The sequence below is a fragment of the Mixophyes fleayi genome, chromosome 10, assembly GCF_038048845.1.
Source record: "Mixophyes fleayi isolate aMixFle1 chromosome 10, aMixFle1.hap1, whole genome shotgun sequence".
NCBI lineage: Eukaryota > Metazoa > Chordata > Amphibia > Anura > Limnodynastidae > Mixophyes > Mixophyes fleayi.
In genome coordinates, this window is record NC_134411.1 from 80,190,817 (window position 1) to 80,211,105 (window position 20,289).

General features: G+C 40.8%; 1 protein-coding gene across 1 annotated transcript in view; it reads left to right on the plus strand.

The window, feature by feature from the left end:
* CMIP (c-Maf inducing protein) overlaps positions 1–20,289 on the plus strand; it is a 131,997-nt gene that overhangs the window by 61,254 nt on the left and 50,454 nt on the right. Inside the window, exons 3-4 of the mRNA XM_075188982.1 lie at positions 3,385–3,435; positions 20,124–20,285. Coding sequence (XP_075045083.1) covers positions 3,385–3,435; positions 20,124–20,285 — 213 coding nt within the window. The remainder of the gene's footprint in view (positions 1–3,384; positions 3,436–20,123; positions 20,286–20,289) is intronic.

The window sequence follows — 20,289 nt, forward strand, 5'->3', positions numbered from 1 at the left end:
ATCTTTTAAGAGTATCAAGATCCTTAAAAACATACAAGCATCACGAATGTGTAACAAAATTGCTGTATTATGGTTGTGTACTCGGTTACACTGAGATTCTCCTCACTGCTTTCAAATTGTTCTTGGACAAAAGCCCATTTTTATGCTTTGATGCGAGCAAATGCAGCATGAAAAGTGTATTTATAGGGGTCCCGCATTAATGCTTCATTTACAAGGGCCTCTCCAACATACGGGTAATCCAGGAATTGCAAGCTTTCCTTGACACATCAAGAGGGATTCTGGGAAGAAGCAGGGTCACATGGCCCAGAAAGCCCCAATGTGCCTCATTTAGCACAATTGACACGTAACGAGCAATGCCTCAGTTAAAATATTACAAATACACTTGTGCCGTCCAGGTGATAAATCTTTTCCCAGAGCATTAAAGTGGCCTAATTGTCTGCACTGTTGTTTAGTTTACACATAAAGAGCCATTTGTATGCACGCCTCCCACCGCTAATTCATCATGTGCTCCCTGTAATGGAAGCTCTGGCCTTGTACATTATTAATTGCTGTGAGGTGTTCTTTAGTGTATAATAGAGAGCGCGGCTCTATGGCTATTGTCAAGGTGTCATAGGTGAGATAATCTATGTATTATATGATGCATACAATGTCATTATGTGTAATTATGTGTGTAAACACCACATGTCTTTCACTGGTATTGCCTTGCTGTGTTTCCCAGAGCTAAGTTAGGGGTGTTGGTCAGTAAATAGAGGTAGTGCTAGAAAAACGGCAGCTTTTATTTTTGAGTAAAAGTACCACAGGGGGTCCGATAGGCCATCTAGAATATATATTTTTCTTAAGAGCAATTAATACCCTTTTCCCAGGTAGTTGACTGTGGTAGTTTCTGTCGTGTTTTTCCTTCATAAGCTGAATGATGTGAATACAAATATATATATATTCTGTGTGTGTATATATTATTGTGCAAAAGTTTTAGGCAGGTGTGGAAAAAAATGGAAAGTAGGAATGCTTTCAAAAATAGAAGTGTTACTATTTTATTTTTTATCAATTAACAAAATGCAAAGTGAATGAACAGAGGAGAAATCTAAAACAAATTAATATTGGTTGTGACCACCCTTTGCCTAGGTACACTTGCACACAGTTTTTGAAGGAACTCGGCAGGGAGGTTGTTCCAAGCTTCTTGGAGAACTAACCACAGATCTTCTTTGGATGTAGGCTTGCTCAAATCCTTCTGTCTCTTTGTGTAATCCCAGACAGACTGGATGATGTTGAGATCAGGGCTCTGTGGGGGCCATATTATCACTTCCAGGAGTCCTTGTTCTTCTTTACGATGAAGATAGTTCTTAATGACATTGGCTGTATGTTTGGGTTCATTGTCCTGCTGCAGAATAAATTTGGAGCCAGACACCTCCCCGATGGTATTGCATGATGGATAAGTACCTGCCTGTATTTTTCAGCATTGAGGACACCATTAATCCTGACCAAAACCCCAACCACATGTGCTGAAACTGAAATGCAGCCTCAAATTTGCAAAGAACCTCCACCATGCTTTGCTTATGTCTTTATAATGGATTGCATTATTCCATATATTTTGACATTAGTCGTTGTGGATTAGCTGAACAGCCGGGGCCTGTAACCAATTTGGTCATACATGTAGCCAAAAACCAACGAGTCATGTGACAATGCATACACACCCACATGCAGATTGCTGTCAGTGGCTGATTTTCCAAGAGGGATGATAGAAATCAGCTCATTCTCAGGTTATTTGGTCATTTTAGTTGTGTGTAGTCAATGAGGTAAAAAATTACTACACTTTTTCCTCATATCTTCCTCCCCTTGTCAGAAGAGCTCCATGGCTTCAGCCTATACCACACTTTGATCGCTGCCATTTCATGGGCTGAACCAGTATTCAGCAGAATGCAGCCTATTTACTATCTAATTCGTTAAGATTGTCAATATATTGTACTAAATACCCCAGTGCTGTTTCTAGTACACTGATGAGCTGCATTCTCATGAGTTATGGGTCAGGCACAAAATGGCCGCCTCTGCTCTGTGCAGGTAACAGGTGAACTTTAAGCTCTCAGCCTCTTCAAACAGTACTGTGGTTCTGTGACAGATACTTGATGGTAAATACACTGAGGGTGAATGCACTGAAAGTTCAAAAGGCAAAACAAACTCACCCTTGGCAAACCTGCAGGTTTACTTATTATTTGGCCACTTCTAATTCTGAGTCCCAGTTTATAATATGAACCTGTGATCAGAGTTCCCTTAATTGTTGTTGCTGGAAAAAAAAAAAGGCTGTATTGTTCATTTTCAATAACAGACTTTGCTGCCCTGATTAAATGTGTACCCAGCAAATATTGACATACACTGCAGGAAGCAGATACTAAAGAACCATTGTTATTTGTACACCACGCCAAGCCTGCCTAATGTGTCCCTAGCAGGAAGATATGGTATTTACCTGAGAGCAGATTCCAGGAAATAAATATGAATTGAATAAGATTATGTAGATGGGGTGTGTTGGCTATGATAAGGGAGGGTATATTCTTTAAAATAGAGGAAAGGCAACCTGTGTCTGTCCAGGTTTCGTGGAGCTGGTAAGCACGGTGGCTCAGTGGTTAGCACTTCTGCCTCACAGCACTGTGGTCATGAGTTCAATTCCCAACCATGGCCTTATCTGTGTGGAGTTTGTATGTTCTCCCCGTGTTTGCGTGGGTTTCCTCTGGGTGCTCTGGTTTCCTTCCACACTCCAAAAACATACAGATAGGTTAATTGGCTGCTATTAAATTGCTCTTAGTCTCTCTCGGTCTGTGTGTGTGTTGGGGATTTAGACTGTAAGCTCCAATGGGGCAGGGACTGATGTGAGTGAGTTCTCTGTACAGACTGTATTGAACTATATGAAAGCTCCTAAATCTGCATTTTCTTGTGTTCATTATACCATATAGACACCTCAGCACGGTATTCAGGAGAAGGTGTTCATGCTTAAATGTTAAATATTTGTGTATTTTTTGCTGAAAAATATTGTTGAAACATGCACACCCTAAATAGTTTAATTTGTTAAGTTGCTTAGTGGGTGAAGGCAGTAGGTCCTAGCCCAGTGTTGGCTAACCTGTGACACTCCAGGTGTTGTGAAACTACAAATCCCAGCATGCATTGCCAATATATGGCAGCTTATTGCTGGAAGGGTATACTGGGACTTGTAGTTTCACAACACCTGAAGTGTCACTGGTTAGCCAACACTGTCCTAGCCAATCGGCTAAAACTTGTGATGTTTTGTGGCATGATACTTGAAAAACAGGGTTTCCCATGCACATTCCCAGGGAAGTATTGGTGTTATAAATGGGATAACTGAACAGCCTAACACCTTGCTCTTCTATTTCTTTGCAGGCTGCAAACAGCTATTTGAGAGATCAGTGGTTTCATTCTTTGCAGTGGAAGGTGAGTAAAAATGTGTTTGTTGACCGCTGATGAGCACTGACTGTCCTATAAATGTGTTTTATTTCTATATATGCTTAAACATAAATTCAGGTAGGTCCATGTTTTACTATAGTAGAACTGCAGTTACTATCCCAGTAGCGTTTCTTCTTTTTAAATATCTTGTCACTTTTCACTGTGTTATGTTGTAGTACGTAGTTCTGTAGTAACCCAGTGAACCTGCAGATACACGGATTATAAATCAGTGTACGTCAAGGAAACAAAAAACAAACAAACATTATTTTGCCATTTTGTAAGTCAATTGAAGTTTTAGCATTAACTATCCTACATTATAAAGCATAAAATATAATGGGCCTGATTCATTAAGACATTTAAATCGAATGTATTATGCATCTTGTTTTGTTTTGAAACACACACATTGGGCATATGTATCCGTATTCAGCAAGGAGCGGATGTTAAGATACGTCTGATGTATGCGGGTCTAGGTGCGCCCTGCTCCAACAGATCAGACACTGCAGGATGCGTTCAGTACATGTATCATAGGCAAACCGAGGGGATCCTAGTGCCCGGAAACCCCCCTCCAAGCCTGGGGCACTGTATAATTCATGTGGCTGGACCCTGCCCCAGCTTCACATTGCTCTGCTCGAAAAGAGAGAGCTGCATGTACCTAATAGTAGTGCCTGCAGCATTGCTCATGTATATTATAGGGATAGGAAGAGTTGGAGAGCAGCCAAGCACTCTCTAAAATTATAGCCACGCCCCCATGCATATTGGTCACGCCCACTGGCGGCGTGGCGTGGAAACCCCCCTCTACAAATCCTGCGTTTGCCACTGCATATGCTATATAAAGTCTCAAAAAATACAGAGACAGAAAATATTCAAATACTGTCACCTCTTAGTTGTAGTACTTACAGATGCACATAAATGTTTCTCAATTGCATAGATGTTTTACAAGTGTAAATGTCAAAATATTCAAAATAAGACAAGCAAGAGGTACCACAAATACTGTAGTTTGAAGGAAATACATATGATGGCATATATTTTAAAAAAACATTGGGGCATATTCAATTGACGGCGGGATCGCCGAAAATCCCGCGCTCATAAAAGATTACTGTTAATACGGTAATATCTCGCTGGAAATCCAGCGAGAAAATTACCGTATTAACGGTTTTCCCGCGCAGGATTACCGTAATAACTGTAATACTTTTTGAGCGTGGCATTTTCGGCGATCCCGCCGTCAATTTAATATGCCCCATTGTCTTCTATTAAGAAATATATGTAATAAATCCATATGGTCTGTTTTGCAAGTACAACTTACTATCTAAAGTGCTCCATTGGGTAGATATACTCTCCAGGACAATGTACTTAACTAGAAGTGGAATTACCGCCACTGCTGTGGGTGTGGCTAATAAGCGGCCCTGCGATGCAAGATAGTAATTGGTCCTCCCACACCCTCAATCGTACTTGGATCTTAGATAATCCAAGTACAATTGATCGTATAGGGATGTGGATTAGGCAGAAGCTAAGGTTTTGGGACCATGTTTTGAGCGTCAACAGTACTGACCAATTATCATCATCATCATCATAATCACCATTTATTTATATAGCGCCATTGATTCCGCATCGCTGTACGGAGAACTCATTCACATCAGTCCCTGCCCCATTGGGGCTTACAGTCTAAATTCCTTAACACACACACACACACACACACACACACACACTAGGGTCAATTTTAATAGCAGCCAATTAACCTACCAGTATGTTTTTGAAATGTTGGAGGAAACCGGAGCACCCGGAGGAAACCCACGCAAACACCATACAACATACAAACTCCACACAGATAAGGCCATGGTCGGGAATTGAACTCATGACCGCAGCGCTGTGAGGCAGAAGTGCTAACCACTTAGTCACCCTGCTGCCCCAATCACATGATCTGTCTGTGAAAAATTGTGTCATTTTAAACTGTGGCTGAACATTTGTGCATTACAATCTGCATATAATGTACCACAAATAGAATATATACAGGTTTGAATTTAGTTGCCTGCTTTGGAATTCTTGGGGGGAATTCAATTCCCCCCGAATTAGCGTGGCATCAGTTATTACCGTTATTACGGTAATTTGAACCTGGCTGAGATGCGAGCAAAAAGCCGGCGTTGAAACTACCGTAATAATGGTAATTAAGCGACGGTAATAATGTGCAGGCCGCGTAACTTTTACCAGTAACTTGGCCTATTAAATTCCCCCCCTCTTGAGTCTTAAGACTGGCTACAAATTTACCGATCATGCCACTTGGTCCTAGATCCAGTTGACATGTGCTGTGATTTGGCCGCACACATAGGGGATCAGATTAGACCCAGTTGTTTGGCGCACAGTCCATGTGGCAGGATCACTTCACCCTTTACTGGGGCTTGTTTGTGCGGAGATCACATGCACACCCGCACACACACACTACAATACCAACCATCTTCCCAGTGCACTTTCCAACATGTCTAGTAACGAAGCCATTAATATTGAATGGATTATTGCAACATAGGTCCGATATGTCCCTACCCGGCCTGTTTTAACTTTAAAATCAATTGTCCTTCAGCACCTCCGCCAATTAGTATTTAGTGCTTTGTTTATGCTGTCAGAATGTCACATACTTGGCTACGCTATTTTAGCTTCAGCACAAAGCAACATAATAATAAAAAAAAATTGGTAAAGAAGACTGGTAACTGAATTAAACTATGCTGTGACGCAAGCTCAAAATCTGTCATTAAAACTTCCTACAAGCTGCCAGTATTTACAGCCTTTTCTGGCTTAAAAACATGCACTTTAAATATAATCACATGGTACGAAGAGCACTGTAGTGAAATGAGAAGGCAGCAGTCTGTGTGGTAAGCAGGACGGATCATCCTTTCCATGATGTGAGAGCTTTCTGAGATCTAAGAGCGGCTGCTCTCTGTGTCTGCTCAAGATCTGTATCCTAGATAAGAAGAAGGTAATTTGCGCTGTGATGACTATAGAGATTTATTTAGACATACCCCTAATGGACTAGACAGTAGCGTTAAAACTAAGCGCTAGAAAATAAAACTTTTATCTATGAGATTAAATATATAAAATATATTGATATAATATAAAGCTCAAAAAGCATCGCAGAATATCTTAATCTAATCTAATTTGTGCAGCATTTGCAAATATGAGAACAGGATTTCATACATTGAAAAAAAAATAAAAAGAGGTTTGTTATTGTACAGAATGTAATCTAATTCGCTAGCGGTGAACAAGCAATTATGAGTCATTTACTAACCTCAGAATATACACCACAAGTTAACCCGTTTGAGCGCGGGGCCCATATCAAGCAGTATACCCACTTTCTGGTTCTGGGAGCTCCCCCTGTGCAAACGATTGCAGGATTGCAGGACCCAATGGGATGTCACTTGCCGGCAAAAGTAGAAAAACACCGGATAGAAGGAGAAAAAAACAAGTATAGGCCAACACCCGACCTCTGCCAGCTTTAAACAGGTTTAAAAGGCTCTGCTACAGTGTATTGAGAACTTGCCCCAAAATGTACAATCGCCAACTCTTGAAACTCATTTAAATGTCATGTCCTGCAGCACAAGATCTTATCCTTGCATGAGGGCACAGAGTAAGCCCCTGCACCTAATTTATTTACTGCAAGGAGCACTCTGATCCGCTTGAAAGTCATTGCTGTCGCTAAACCACATACTTATCTTCAAAATAGACACAATTGCACAACAAAATATATACGTGACCTCCCGAAACAGCATTTACACTCTCTCATAGTAGTTTGCATTAGAGGGCTGAGTTGCCATACACCTTGATGGCAATAAAAATGTATCTTTTGTACCTACTTCCATCAATGAAGCTTCTTCTTTAGTTCTGACAAGTTGCAAGTTACAGTAGATTGCATGTGGCATACGCTGTACCTCTAAACTTGTCTGGAACTGGTGATGAGCCAATATATACAAGAGCAGAAAGGCTTTAAAAGCATAAGCAAGTTACTAATTGGACTCCCCAACACTTTGTAATTGATGTACACGGTGTCATACCTCCCAACTGTCCAGCTTCAGGAAAGAGGGTCCAGGTTTTAGGGAACCGTCCCATTGTCTGTAACGTCATGACTTTTGTCCCAATTGACTGGACAGTTAGGGTGTATGTACTTCTCACCTGCTTATTTTAGGGGAGGCCCAGGGGACGTGACACATACCCAAGTGTGGGGTGACAATGCCCCCAACGTGGATTGATCACACCCAATCCAGTGGCACCCGTGCTTTGTCCCAAGTGGACAATGTCTATAATTAAGATGTATGCTGTGTGCATATCTTCATGTTAAGCCTCATACTGCAACTCTTTGAATAGAGAGGCTAAAACAGGTCATGTAGGTTATACTTTTATCTGGTGCTAAATCTTGTCCTATGTGTGTGTGTGTGGGTAGGGGGGGGTGGTGGTTTCCTTGTTTATATGTTGAATGTAAGACTGAAATATCCATCCCTCTACTCTACACGTAAGGGACTGTCCGTTCTCTCAGTAATAGCCCTGGTTCCTTGTTTGTAAACTCAAGCACGATCATTGAGAGCACAGGATGCATAACCTTATTACAGTTGAGAGTCCTCTTTTTAATGACAGCAAATTATTCTGAGATTTTAGTGATATCCTTCATAATAAATTTTGCTACACAGGAGTCACAGTTGACATTAAACTTGTCAGATAAAATTGATGACTCGTCAGTCAGATTTATAATTGTGGCAATCCAATATAAATGTTAAGTGACTTTTAGTCCTGCATGAAACAGGGGCTGAACCCAACAATGCGACTTTGTCAGATAACCCTGGGCCGTAGCCCCAATATTCCCCCTCATTTCCTGTCCTGTTTGACGGTTTCATCCTGCTTGTGGTGAAACAACATCAAAGGTTCCAGTGTAGGGATCTCAGGCCAGACATGTTGTGGTCTTAATCACAATCTTCATATTTGGCCTGCATACCTTTACAGTGTGGTTATATTAGGTGACAGACAACCCAACAGTCAATAATATAGTGAGTTACACCCCAAACTCCGACTTCAGGCATTCTTTGGTTATAAAACCTGATTGCTCAGTATTTGACTGTTTCAGGCCATTGGCACTAGCCTAGGATGCCTTCCTGGCAGGAATTCTGGTTGGAACTTGGCATCTGTTAGAGGAATCAGTCTATGGTTAGGGGAAAGGACATTCATTTGAACAATGAAAAATGCAAGTGGATGGTCCCAGTGGTCAAAATCTAGATATTGATGTGCTCATTGTAGTCTTTTGGTGGAAATCCTTTAAAGTATGTAATTTAGACTGATATTCTTAGTCTAAATCTGGGGTCAGGGAACTTTTTTACCTTTTACCCCAAAATATATTTAGATACGCCGAAGTTACCCCCTTGATTTGAAAGGAAGGAAATCATATAATATTAATTATTGGAATTCAAAATTTTATTGAATCTATCAAAAATTTCTTTGAAAAGCTTCAACTTCAAAACTTCAGGTTTTGTAGAAATGATGTTGCTTCATTTTTGATACGAGAGCATCAGTATTGGGGCATTTTGATGTCAGAGCTATTTGGATATAGTCTTCAGCGTCCAATCGATTTCTCTGCTCTGTTTTTATGTTCGTTAGAGTGGAAAATCCTTGTTCGCAAAGGTAGGTTTTTGAAAAAGGCAGCAACTTTTTGACTGCCTCCTCATGTGCAATTTTGAATGCCCAAATTTTGAATATCCAAAAATTTGACAGATCTGCTTTGTCTTCAAATGCAATACGTGCTTCATTATTGCATCGAAGCTCAAGAAGTGCTTCTGCCAACCCTCGAGGCTCTTCTGGTACAACAGCAATTTCACATTTAAAGGGGTCTACAATCCAACTGACAGCATGTGAATCAGCAGTATTACCCCCAGGAATTTCATTTTTACCCCATTTGGGGTAATTTACCCCTGTTCCCTGACCTCTGGTCTAAGTGTTCACCTAAATAAAGCTAATATAACCTAGATACTTACTGTTCTCTCATTGTTTCTCATTTCTGAATGCTGGTGTCTGTTTGGACAGAGCTGTCTGTCGGCTCACTGTTTGCATCTCCAGTTACATGCAACGCCATCCGCCGTGTCTCTCTCCGTAATTAACAGGTCCGCTCCCCTGCTCCTAAATTATCACAACCAAAACAAGGGGTGCATGTCCCACCTCATGATGTCAGTGGCAGGAGTATGGGACTTATTCCCTGGAGATTGGCTCTCACAATACACGGCACTCTGCGACTCGTAGGAGTGCATGTACAGAGCGCAAATGGCAGAGGCGCAGTACAAACTCGTCTTTGGTAGCTCCGTGCTCTTTGATTTCTGCTGCTGCTCCTAGGTTTCTGCCAAAGCACATAAGTGTGCGGACGAGCAAACAGAGAGACTCGTTGTGTGGGGCAGTGGAAAAACTATTTTCTCAGAGAGATTATTGAAATGAGATAAAGGGAGGTGGAAGTCTATATGTAACCTGCTCACTGGTCAAGTGGTTGTCCTTGGGTGCTACCAGCAAGACATGTTTTCAGGATTTCTTTAATCATTCAGAGGTGAGCTAATCTATTTTTCTGGGTCAGTAATTATCCCACCTGTTTCTACAGACAGAAATCCTGAAAACATGCCCTGTTGGTGGCTCTTGAGGACTGGGTTTGGGCACTTATGTTGGAATTGTTCTTCAAATAGCCCCCAATAGGGAGTTGTACTGAAGGGGGAGAGTAGAGAGACACAACCAAAGTATAGAGAGTGAAAGTAAGCTAAAGTATAGCAAAATTGCTTTGTTTGAAAACAGAAACTAGTCCCCTATATCGAAACCTGTTGTCAAAATATAGAAAACAAGAAAACAAGTTTTTCACACCTGTGTACCTGTCAAAGTGGCTTGGCTGCAGTTTATAAACAACTTTATTTGAAAGTCTAAGTTTCTCTTTCAATAAAATGCATTTACAGGAATAATCCAAAGTGACTCTATCAGTGGGTTTTATGATTTATCATTCTTAAGCTAGGTACACACTACAGGGTTTTTGTCCAATAATCGGCTCAATCAGCTGACACGATGATCAAAAGTCTGCCCAAATGGACGATTGTCGCCTCATTCGGTTGGTCGTACCGTTAAATATTTTCGTTCCAATCCGTTGTGTAGTGTGTATAAACTTCCGACCAATCCACGACTGACCCATGCTTCAGTGTGTACGAAATTAAAATTATTGCGCACGACAACATGGCTGTAAAAAGTCGTTAACGGGACGTCCGCTCTTCCCTTTATCGCCTAAAACAAGGCTAGTGTGTATGCAGTCCATGGACCGAGTGATCGGACCATCGATCGCATGTAAAATTGATCGGCATAAAAAGTTGGTGGACAGTTCTGTAGTGTGTACCCAGCTTAACAGGTCTATTTATTAAAGGGTAAAAAGTATCGCTCAGCTGCCTCAGCAAGAGTTCATCAATAAATGATGCCGATATCTCATAGAAAACCAGCACTACCGCCATATATTAATGGATACTCTAAATGCTAATTGTTGTGGTCATACTGCAGACTGTAGACAGTGTGACTTAAAAGGCTGCACACAAACAGGAAGTTGCAAACTGTTTCAAAGCAGGTAGCTGCTAAAGCCAGGCATAATTTAGTAAGATAATTATATAAATTTATTTTTAAATGGGTGTTCTCAACAGTGTAATGAACCTTTTGCACCTCTGCACTGTAATTATAGGCAGTATCTGGATTCCGAAAAGCAAAGATCAGACGTCACTGTGTGCTAAACACATTCCAAAATTGACACCTCTCCCCTCCCGTGTGGAATGGTGATTCTCTCAGAGCCAGACATGCTCTATGCGTCCTTCACACCACACGGACGTTGCTTTATATAAAACATACGCAGATATAGAACATCCCTCACATCCCGCCTCATCTTACCAACGTTTACTGCGGTTAGTAAAAATATTAGTCATAATTGTGTTTGTTGGTGGCACAGAGAGCGACATGGACAACTGTTAGAATTGTTGCTTTTGCCACCAATCTATTAGAGCCTTGAAGGTCCAGGAAAAGCAAGGTAAGCGATTGGTGTCCGACAAGGAACACACCCACCTGACTGCTGACCAGGAGGTGGGAGGGCTTTCTTAGTGCCAAAATGGACGTCTGCTAGGTATGTTTTAGCTACAATTTAAAGCTGTAAATTTTTTAAGGTGTCTCTCTCCCAGATGGAGCCCTGAGGCTGCTATAGACAGCCGTATTTCCCAATACAGAACAGCCAGCTTTTAATGGCAGCAGAGGGGCGTATGAGCAGGAGAACCAAACAGAAGCCACAATCTCTTTGTTGGTTACATCCGGGATGTAAGGGAAACTGAAGAGGAGCCCAGGGAAAATGGCTGCCTTGTCCCCTTGCTGATGGAGACTCCTGAAATTTGGGGAGGACTCCTGGAAGAGAAGAGAACCCTCACAGTTCCCGCCCACTTCACTGGGCTGGTTGGCGAGATTCATGGTGAATCGTGTCAATGTGGTTCCACCCCAATCACGCAGCAGGGGTCAATTTGTGACATCACGTTCCCTGAAACTGTCACCTGGACCACCTGTCTGGGATCTCCTGGAGGAGAATTACAAAATGTTGAGTATTCTATTATAATGCTAGATAGTTTGCTTGTAGAACTAATCATTTAGTAAAGTTCCTTTGTGTCCTTTTTTTTCTCTCCTCCCAGAAGTCTTCTGTCACAATAGTAGTCGATTTTCCCGGAGCGGGAAGCGGAAAGGGGAATGGAGGATAAGGGAGCCAGGGGAAATTGACTACTGTTATCTACAAGGGGTTGGGACCATTCCCCTACATAATATCCCCTTGGCTGCACCTACATTACTTTGGGAAGCGCAGAATTTCCACATTTGTCTATTCTTCTGTCACAATACACTATCGGAGCCATGGCCTTATAGCAATGGATATATGTGACTAGTTGGATTGGTGCATGTACATTGTTTGCACAATCAAAATGACGCTTTAATTTCGTCAGTTTAAAAACACTTTTTGGCACCTTTGCTGTGACCTACAAATTTTTAGCAAAATGTAACTTTAAGCAAATAACGCCTCCTAATCCGAAATCTCCACATGACGGGTTTTGAATGTTTTTGTTGTGGCTTTGTCAGCCATTTTTCTTTCTCCAATAGACAGCACTAATTATTATCATAAGTGAATTTACGAACACTTTGTGCTGCAGTGACCACATTTGAATTAAGTATGTTTTCTTTGCAGTTACAGAATAAAGGTTCATTTAATCAGATTAAGGTTCGGCCTGGCACGTGCCCAGAGGCTTCGGTTTTGGAACTACGATAGCTGAAATAGCATATGTAAAATGATTGCAGTACAGGAAATGCCTGTGGCGTAGAATCCTAAATCGGCGCCCCGCTGTGGAAGACACAAGCAGCTAGAATTAGGGATTATTTATCAGTATACAACCTAACTGTAATATTTGAAATGCTGTGGATCCACTTTCCCTCTTGGCCACAGCTATTGTGAGGTAATTTTATAGGGTGTTTTCCTCACGTACATATAATAGAGGCAGCCATTTTGTTGGTTGAAACTATAGTCATGAAAATGCAGCCTATTGGTTTCACATCATTGTGGTTTGAGGCGGGAAGCCAAACCTGATCCCACAGCTAAAACTGAAGACCACAGTTGGAGTCCCGTGGCCCACGCTTGGAGCCCTGACGCTCATGGTTAAAGAACTGAAGCCTGTCGAAAACATTCGAAGCACTCAGAAAATATGGTGGGTGTTTTATAGAATGTAATCTTTGCAGTCTATTACCTAGAACAGTGTTGGCTAACCTGTGACACTCCAGGTGTTGTGAAACTACAAGTCCCAGCATGCTTTGCCAATATATAGCAGCTTATTGCTGGAAGGGTATGCAGGGACTTGTAGTTTCACAACACCTGGAGTGTCACAGGTTAGCCAACACTGACCTAGAACATGACCTCTCAATCTTTGGTACATGTGCTGCAGGGGTACATGAGATAGATTCAAGGGACACCACCATCATTTAAATTAAGCTCAAAATAACAGTTTAATCTATAAATACTGAATAAAGCATACGCAAAACAAATTATAAGGGGTTATTTTCTTAAAGATATAAAAAGTTATTTTGCGGATATGTTTACAAATTTAGGTTGTGCACAACACAAAGGGCTTGAGACTGACCTAGAACTTTAATTGTAATTACCAGTCGCTACTAATCTCAACCCTCCATACGTGAATGGGCAGCTGGAATGTATTTTCTATTCAGGGGGTGAGAGAGGCTGTTAATTTGGGGAAACTATCTGGAGTTGCCACATGTGATCATAGGGATGCATACGAAATTCGTCCAACCTAGGTCAATTCAGTTCGATAAGTTTGCACCGATTATAAGGTTATTGACCCTAACCCAGCGCTCAAACCTCCATTTATATGAGATCAGTGTCAAGTCCAAAAAGTAGATAACAGCTCTTTGTTGTAACCAGAAACCAGTGACAGATCATGTCACATTAAGACAGTGATTATGGTGTAGTATTTTAAGGTTCCAAATAATTATAAAAAAGTTCAAAAACTGCCTACTTAATTAAATAAAATATTTTTTTTCTGGGATGACCGTGAACAATTAAGTCTCTCTTTAAACATTTTCCTGGCCTACTCCAATGTGTAGTGATAATTCATCCCTCAATCTGAAATAAAAAAAAGAAGCCATACATGTTATAATACAAAAATAATAACACAAACATTAACAAGACATTTAATTTTTAATTGAACTAAGTAAGAAATTTTTAAAACTTTTTATACTTATTTGGAAACTTAAAATTCTAGTCAATAGTCACGCTCTTGTTCTCTGTCTTGAAGTTTGCAACTTTATTGAAATAATGTTTTGTGGGCAGTTTTATGCAGACCTAAACAAGGAATTATTTCTTAAAATGTTTTTACAGCACAAATATGCTACAAATACCGAAGCAGAGAAATAACTTTCTGATACCAGAAGGAGTGAAATAACAAAGTAATTTCTTTAAAAACCCACCATTTAGCACCGTTTAGTAAATGTGCACTAATGTTATTTTTTTTTTTATACACAAATCACTCCCAGCTGCATGTGCTTTTCATGCTATTGTAATTCTAGAACCAAGGCCCCTGGTCACGTGCCAGGGCGAGCATTAATCTCTGTAACTAATGGTTATGTGCCTCAGACAACAGGGGAAGGGAAGTAAAACAGAGAGACATAGGTAGGACATGCACAGCATTTTATTAGGATCAAATTAGTGCTGTATACATTTAATAATATGACAGCACAGGTTACATGTAATCCCCACACAAGATCCGCATCACAAAATTTCATTTAGAATCTGCAGTGTCTTTTTTTTTATATGTACTTGTGCCAGGCTTATTTCGTCTCGCCAGTTGTGGAAAACAAACGAAACACTTTTACATATAGAATTTTGCGATTTTGTTCCATTAGCTGTAAATTTGAAAAGATCTGCTGTGTTTTTATATTTGTAATTTTATTTGTTAAAGAATAACTTCACCCAAAACGAAAAATCATATTTGACAATTCTCTCGGAATGTCTGGGAGACTCCCGAATTCGGGGTGGGTCTCCCGGACTCCCGGAAGAGTATGGCAGCCTCCCGCATCTGCTCAATTAGATCTAAAATGCTGAGAATCGCAGAATTTGGCAGTCCAAAATGACACTATTTTCTGAGCTCCGCCCCCCCGCGGCTCCCGGACACCAACTATTAAGAAGTTGGCAAGTATGCGAAAAATGTAGCTTTGGCCATAGTTGCCAACTTTGAAAACCTTTCCCTCCGGGAAAGAGGAGAGGTCAGGTGGCACGTGAAGGGGGTGTGGCGATGCGATTGCGTCACTGCAGCCCCTCCCCTCTCAGTTCAGTCCTGCGCTTTCTGGCATTGTGCAGCCGATGTGGGGCTGTGTTGACAAGAATCGAGGTTAGCAAGCTCCGCCTCCATCTACTTCATTGGTGAATTGGGCAGGAGTCGAAAGTCGGGAGTCTCCCGGACATTTGGGGAGAGTAGGCTTTGGGTACAGCTAGGTGAGTTAAATTAGAAAAATGTACTTCGCTCCACCAGTCCTCTTGTCAGGAGAAAGAGCAGTGCTAAAAAATCCTTTAGCGAGGCTGTTGGTAGCATTCCAGGCCGTGACATTTAGTTTCTGCTAATCGTGTTCAGAGCTTCCCTCTGTGTCCATGTTTCCATTAACAGGCTCCTCCTGCTTGTCGTCATTCATTTGATGTATTTTTATGGTGAAATGTTCCACACAATTCTGTTTTTTCATGCAGGTATACAGCGTCCATAGGTAGTAAGGATTCCATGACTCACCAGAGGGGATACTCAGTATAGATAAACTGTGTGCAGACATCCGTGACTCACCAGCCCTGTCTTCTCTGCAGTAATCCTTTTTAATAGTAATAAGTGCGCCCCCCCTACCCATACTCTCAATCATCTCTTCCTCTCACTCCAAGAAATCTATACGCATACGTGCATGAAATCAGGTTCTCGCTAAGCCTGGAACTCTTTTTAGTTTGATATTTTATGACTGATTATCTGCTTACACTCACCCCCCCCCCCCCCATTCTGAAAACAGGTGAATTGTTCTGCTGCTTAATGGTGCAAATCAAAGCTGGTTGGAATGATCACTGCAACCACCGTAAATTATGTTCTGTCAAAAAATATCTGCAAAATTTCAGGCTTGAAAATTGAATATGAGATTTGTGTGCTTAATGCTGTAATGCTTCTGTATGTATGATTTACATTCAAAAAAAGATACAGATTTGGAATTTGTTCAGTGAACACTCAGGACCTGAGTCATTAAGGAGCGCAAAGCAGAAAAAGGGAGTAACTTTGCACCTGGGCAAGACCATGTTGCATTGGAGGGGGAGGTAAATTTAAAATGCGGGGACAGATTTATAGTTGGGATAGGGCATGTAATAGATCGCTTTAAATTTCAGTGTAAAAATAAAGCTATCAAGTATTTGTGTGCTACATGAAAAATCAGCCAGTATTTTCATTATGCTCAAAATAATAAAATAATATGCACCCCTTGCATTGTAATATGGTTTGTCTCGAAGAACATTTACCCCTTTTTTTTGCCTTACTTTCCTTAATGACTCAGGCCTGAAATGTGTAAGCGACAGCTAGGCCAGAGCAGCCAATGAAACCCAAGGCCAAGGGGTATATTTAATAAACTGCGGGTTTGGAAAAAGTGGAGATGTTGCCTATAGCAACCAATCAGATTCTAGCTGTCATTTTGTAGAATTTGCTAAATAAATGACAGCTAGAATCTGATTGGTTGCTATAGGCAACATCTCCACTTTTTCCAAACCCGCAGTTTAGTAAATATACCCACAGGTCTTAAGACGATGGTTGAAGGCCACATATTTTATGCTATGGGTAAAAGGGAACTTTTGATAGCCAAAGAGCCTAGAGATCGCTGGTTAACGGAGATCACCAGAAAGCTCCCCGCTCTGCAGCACGTGGTAACATCCTGCATGTTAAGAAGGAATACCTCATGGATATTTTTAACCCATTCACTGTTAATTGTTCTCTACATCCGATCTCACTCAGCCAACATCATTATTCAGTGGAAGTGAAGGTAACAGAATAAGATGTGTTCTAGAAGTTTAAAAAGCTTATGTTGGTTTTAAACACATTGGGCCTGATTCATTAAGGAAAGTAAGGCAAAAAAATGAGTAAGTTTTATCTTTGACAGAACCATGATACAATGCAAAGGGTGGAAATTAGTTTATTTTTTTGCACATAAGATAAATACTGTCTGTTTCTTTCATGTAGTACGCAAATACTTGATAGTTTTATTTGTACACTGACATTTAAAGTTGATCTAGTACATGCCCTACCCTAATTTTAAATCTGCCATTACATTTTAAATTTACTCATACTTGCCAACTCTCCCAGAATGTCCGTGAGACTCCCGAAATTCGGGTTGGTCTCACGGACTCCCGGGAGAGCTGGCAAGTCTCCCCCATCCGGGAATTACCTTCCCGAAATGACAATCGCGTCATTTTGGCCGTTTGCCGGGCCCCGCACCCTCCCGCCCTCCACTCACGCCCATCTCCCGGAAAACACTTGCCAAAAGTTGGTAAGTATGAATTTACTTCTCCCTCCAATGCAACATGGTTTTGCCAAGATGCAAAGCTACTCATTTTTTTTGCTTTACTTTCCTTAATGAATCAGGCCCAATGTCATTTAAACCTTTTTTTTTAGACATCATCTTAGTGATATATAGGGATTTCACATGGATTTTATTCCAAAATGAACTTTGTGTTACATTATTTGTCAGTAAAGAAAAAGCCTCTGGGATTGAAATGGTTAACACCCAGCATGCAAAGTGTCCTTGTTACCTTGGGCAAGTTCTTTTTAAGTCACCCTTACTACCTGGGGGGTGCAGGATGTTGTTGCAATTGACGTAAGTAAATCAATGTTACTTGATCCCGGACTGTCAGCTACATTATCTCAGTCTTTGGGCAGTTTCTCATTCCGCCTGCATTGTTTGGCATTGGGTAACTAATTGCACATAGTGTGTGAACCCAAAAGTATAAAAACGATGGTGTCCTGTAAGAAAGAACAGCCTCAGATGTCTTGATAACAATATGCATTTATTTAGGTATGTCAGATGACGTTGACCAACATAAATTCAAGCTGGCAGCAAGCTCAGTGGGAATTTTGTTTTGCATCCAAAAATATGACAAAATATAAAAAAGTAATATAAATACTGATAAAAGTGATATAAAAAAGTAATATAAATTGTCTCATAAAACATACAATTTGACAGTAGAATAATAAATACAGTGACCCATTATTTCTGTCTTTTTCCCTTTATAGAAACAATTTAGTCATGCATTTATTTTACTGTATGCACCAACCACATTTGCTGAATGGCTATTATTTATACTCCCTTTTATATCTATAAAATTTAATTTTATATTTTTCGTGTAACTTCTCTCTCTTCTGCAATCCAAATTTCAAATTAATAAGTGATTTTCCACCAGTTTGTACATTTGTCCAGCGTGTGACGGAAAATATAAATAAAGTTGATAAAACAATAAATAAATTGCAAAATATGTGATTTTTTTCCAGCACATATTTTAAATACCGCTAGTTATCTTACTGAGTAGGACAGTGATGACTAACCTGTGACACTCCAGGTGTTGTGAAACTACAAGTCCCAGCATGCTCTGCCAGCTATCAGCTAGTTATCTACTGGCAAAGCATGCTGGGGCTTGTAGTTTCACAACACCTGGAGTGTCACAGGTTAGCCATCACTGGAATAGGACATACAGTTGAAACCGGCATCTCACGTAGATAGATGGTGGTGCTGGTGCTGTTGCAGTTTGTGGAAATATCTCATGTTTGGTTCTGATAAGCCCAATATAGGATCTGACACGACATTTTTGCTGGAAATTTGAGCTGTTTGGTAGGGTAAAACAGAGTATGATAACGATACAACAGCGCACATTGTTATCAATGATCGGATATATTTCCATCTTCAAGTTTTTGCATTCCGTGTTTGGTAGCTCTGGTTCCAGTTGTTGTTCTTTAATCAGAGGCAGATGCTTTTAAAACTGGTCTTTGAAGGCTGCTCTTACTTAAATAACTGTCTGTCCCATCCGCTGCCTGACGTTTTTCTGTCAGAAATGTCATACAGGCATCAGTCAAGATAAGGGGGTGGATACAGACAAAATACCTGTCTGAAGAAAGTAGAGATGTTCACTGATCCCCTGTGTTTTGGTTTTGGATCTGGATTAACTTCGTGTTTAGGCAAAACCACCCTCGCGTGTTTTGGTTTTGGATCCCTATTTTTTTTTCTAAAATCACAATTTTTTTTTGCTAAAATCATTTAATTTGTCTCTTTGTTTGTTCCTACATTATTATTAACCTCCATCACATTAATTTCCAGTCAATTTTTGTCAAGTGACAAGAACACTGCTACCCTTCCTGTTTCTGTATGAGCAATGGCACTGAGCAATGACACTGGAGACTAGAGAGTAACAAGAACACTGCTACCCCTCCTGTTTCTGTATGAGCAATGGCACTGAGCAATGTCACTGGAGACTAGAGAGTAACAAGAACACTGCTACCCCTCCTGTTTCTGTTTGAGCAATGGCACTGAGCAATGTCACTGGAGACTGGAGAGTGACAAGAACACTGATACTCCTGTTTCTGTGTGAGCAATGGCGCTGGATCTCCTGGGGAGGGAAGTAGTTATGGAAGCCAAAACCCGCGAGATCCGTCAACGCAAAAATGACGTTTCGCCCCGATTCAGATCAGAGGACACGTGAAAGTACCGAGACGGCTCGCGATCTCCTAAGTTCGGGTGGGCTCGGTTTTCAGAAATCCGAGCCTGAGCATCTCTAGAAGGAAGTGAGTGATTGACTGCCTAACCTCAAGTGCTAGGGAGTGTTGTGAACCATACATGCTTCAGTAAAATGGAGACAGCCAGGAAAAAAGGGGCAGGGCCTAAGTTCATACCCACATATAAGGATCGCAAAGTACGTTTTCAAATAAATAAATGTCTATTTGGGGTTTTTTTCCAGCAGCTTTCCTTCATGTAATCCAACAATAGTATTATTATATTGTAGATTCAATATTATATTTGAATGGAAAGCTCTAACATATAATAATAACCCTGGAACTTCTGTTTTCTAGAAAAAGATCTACAAATACAAAAAGGTTCTGAGCAACCCAAATCGCTGGGAGGTTGTACTGAAGGAGATTCGGACCTTGGTGGACATGGCTCTGACATCCCCTCTGCAGGATGACTCCATCCATCAGGCACCACTAGGAATTGTCTCTAAGTTACTCTCTGAGGTAA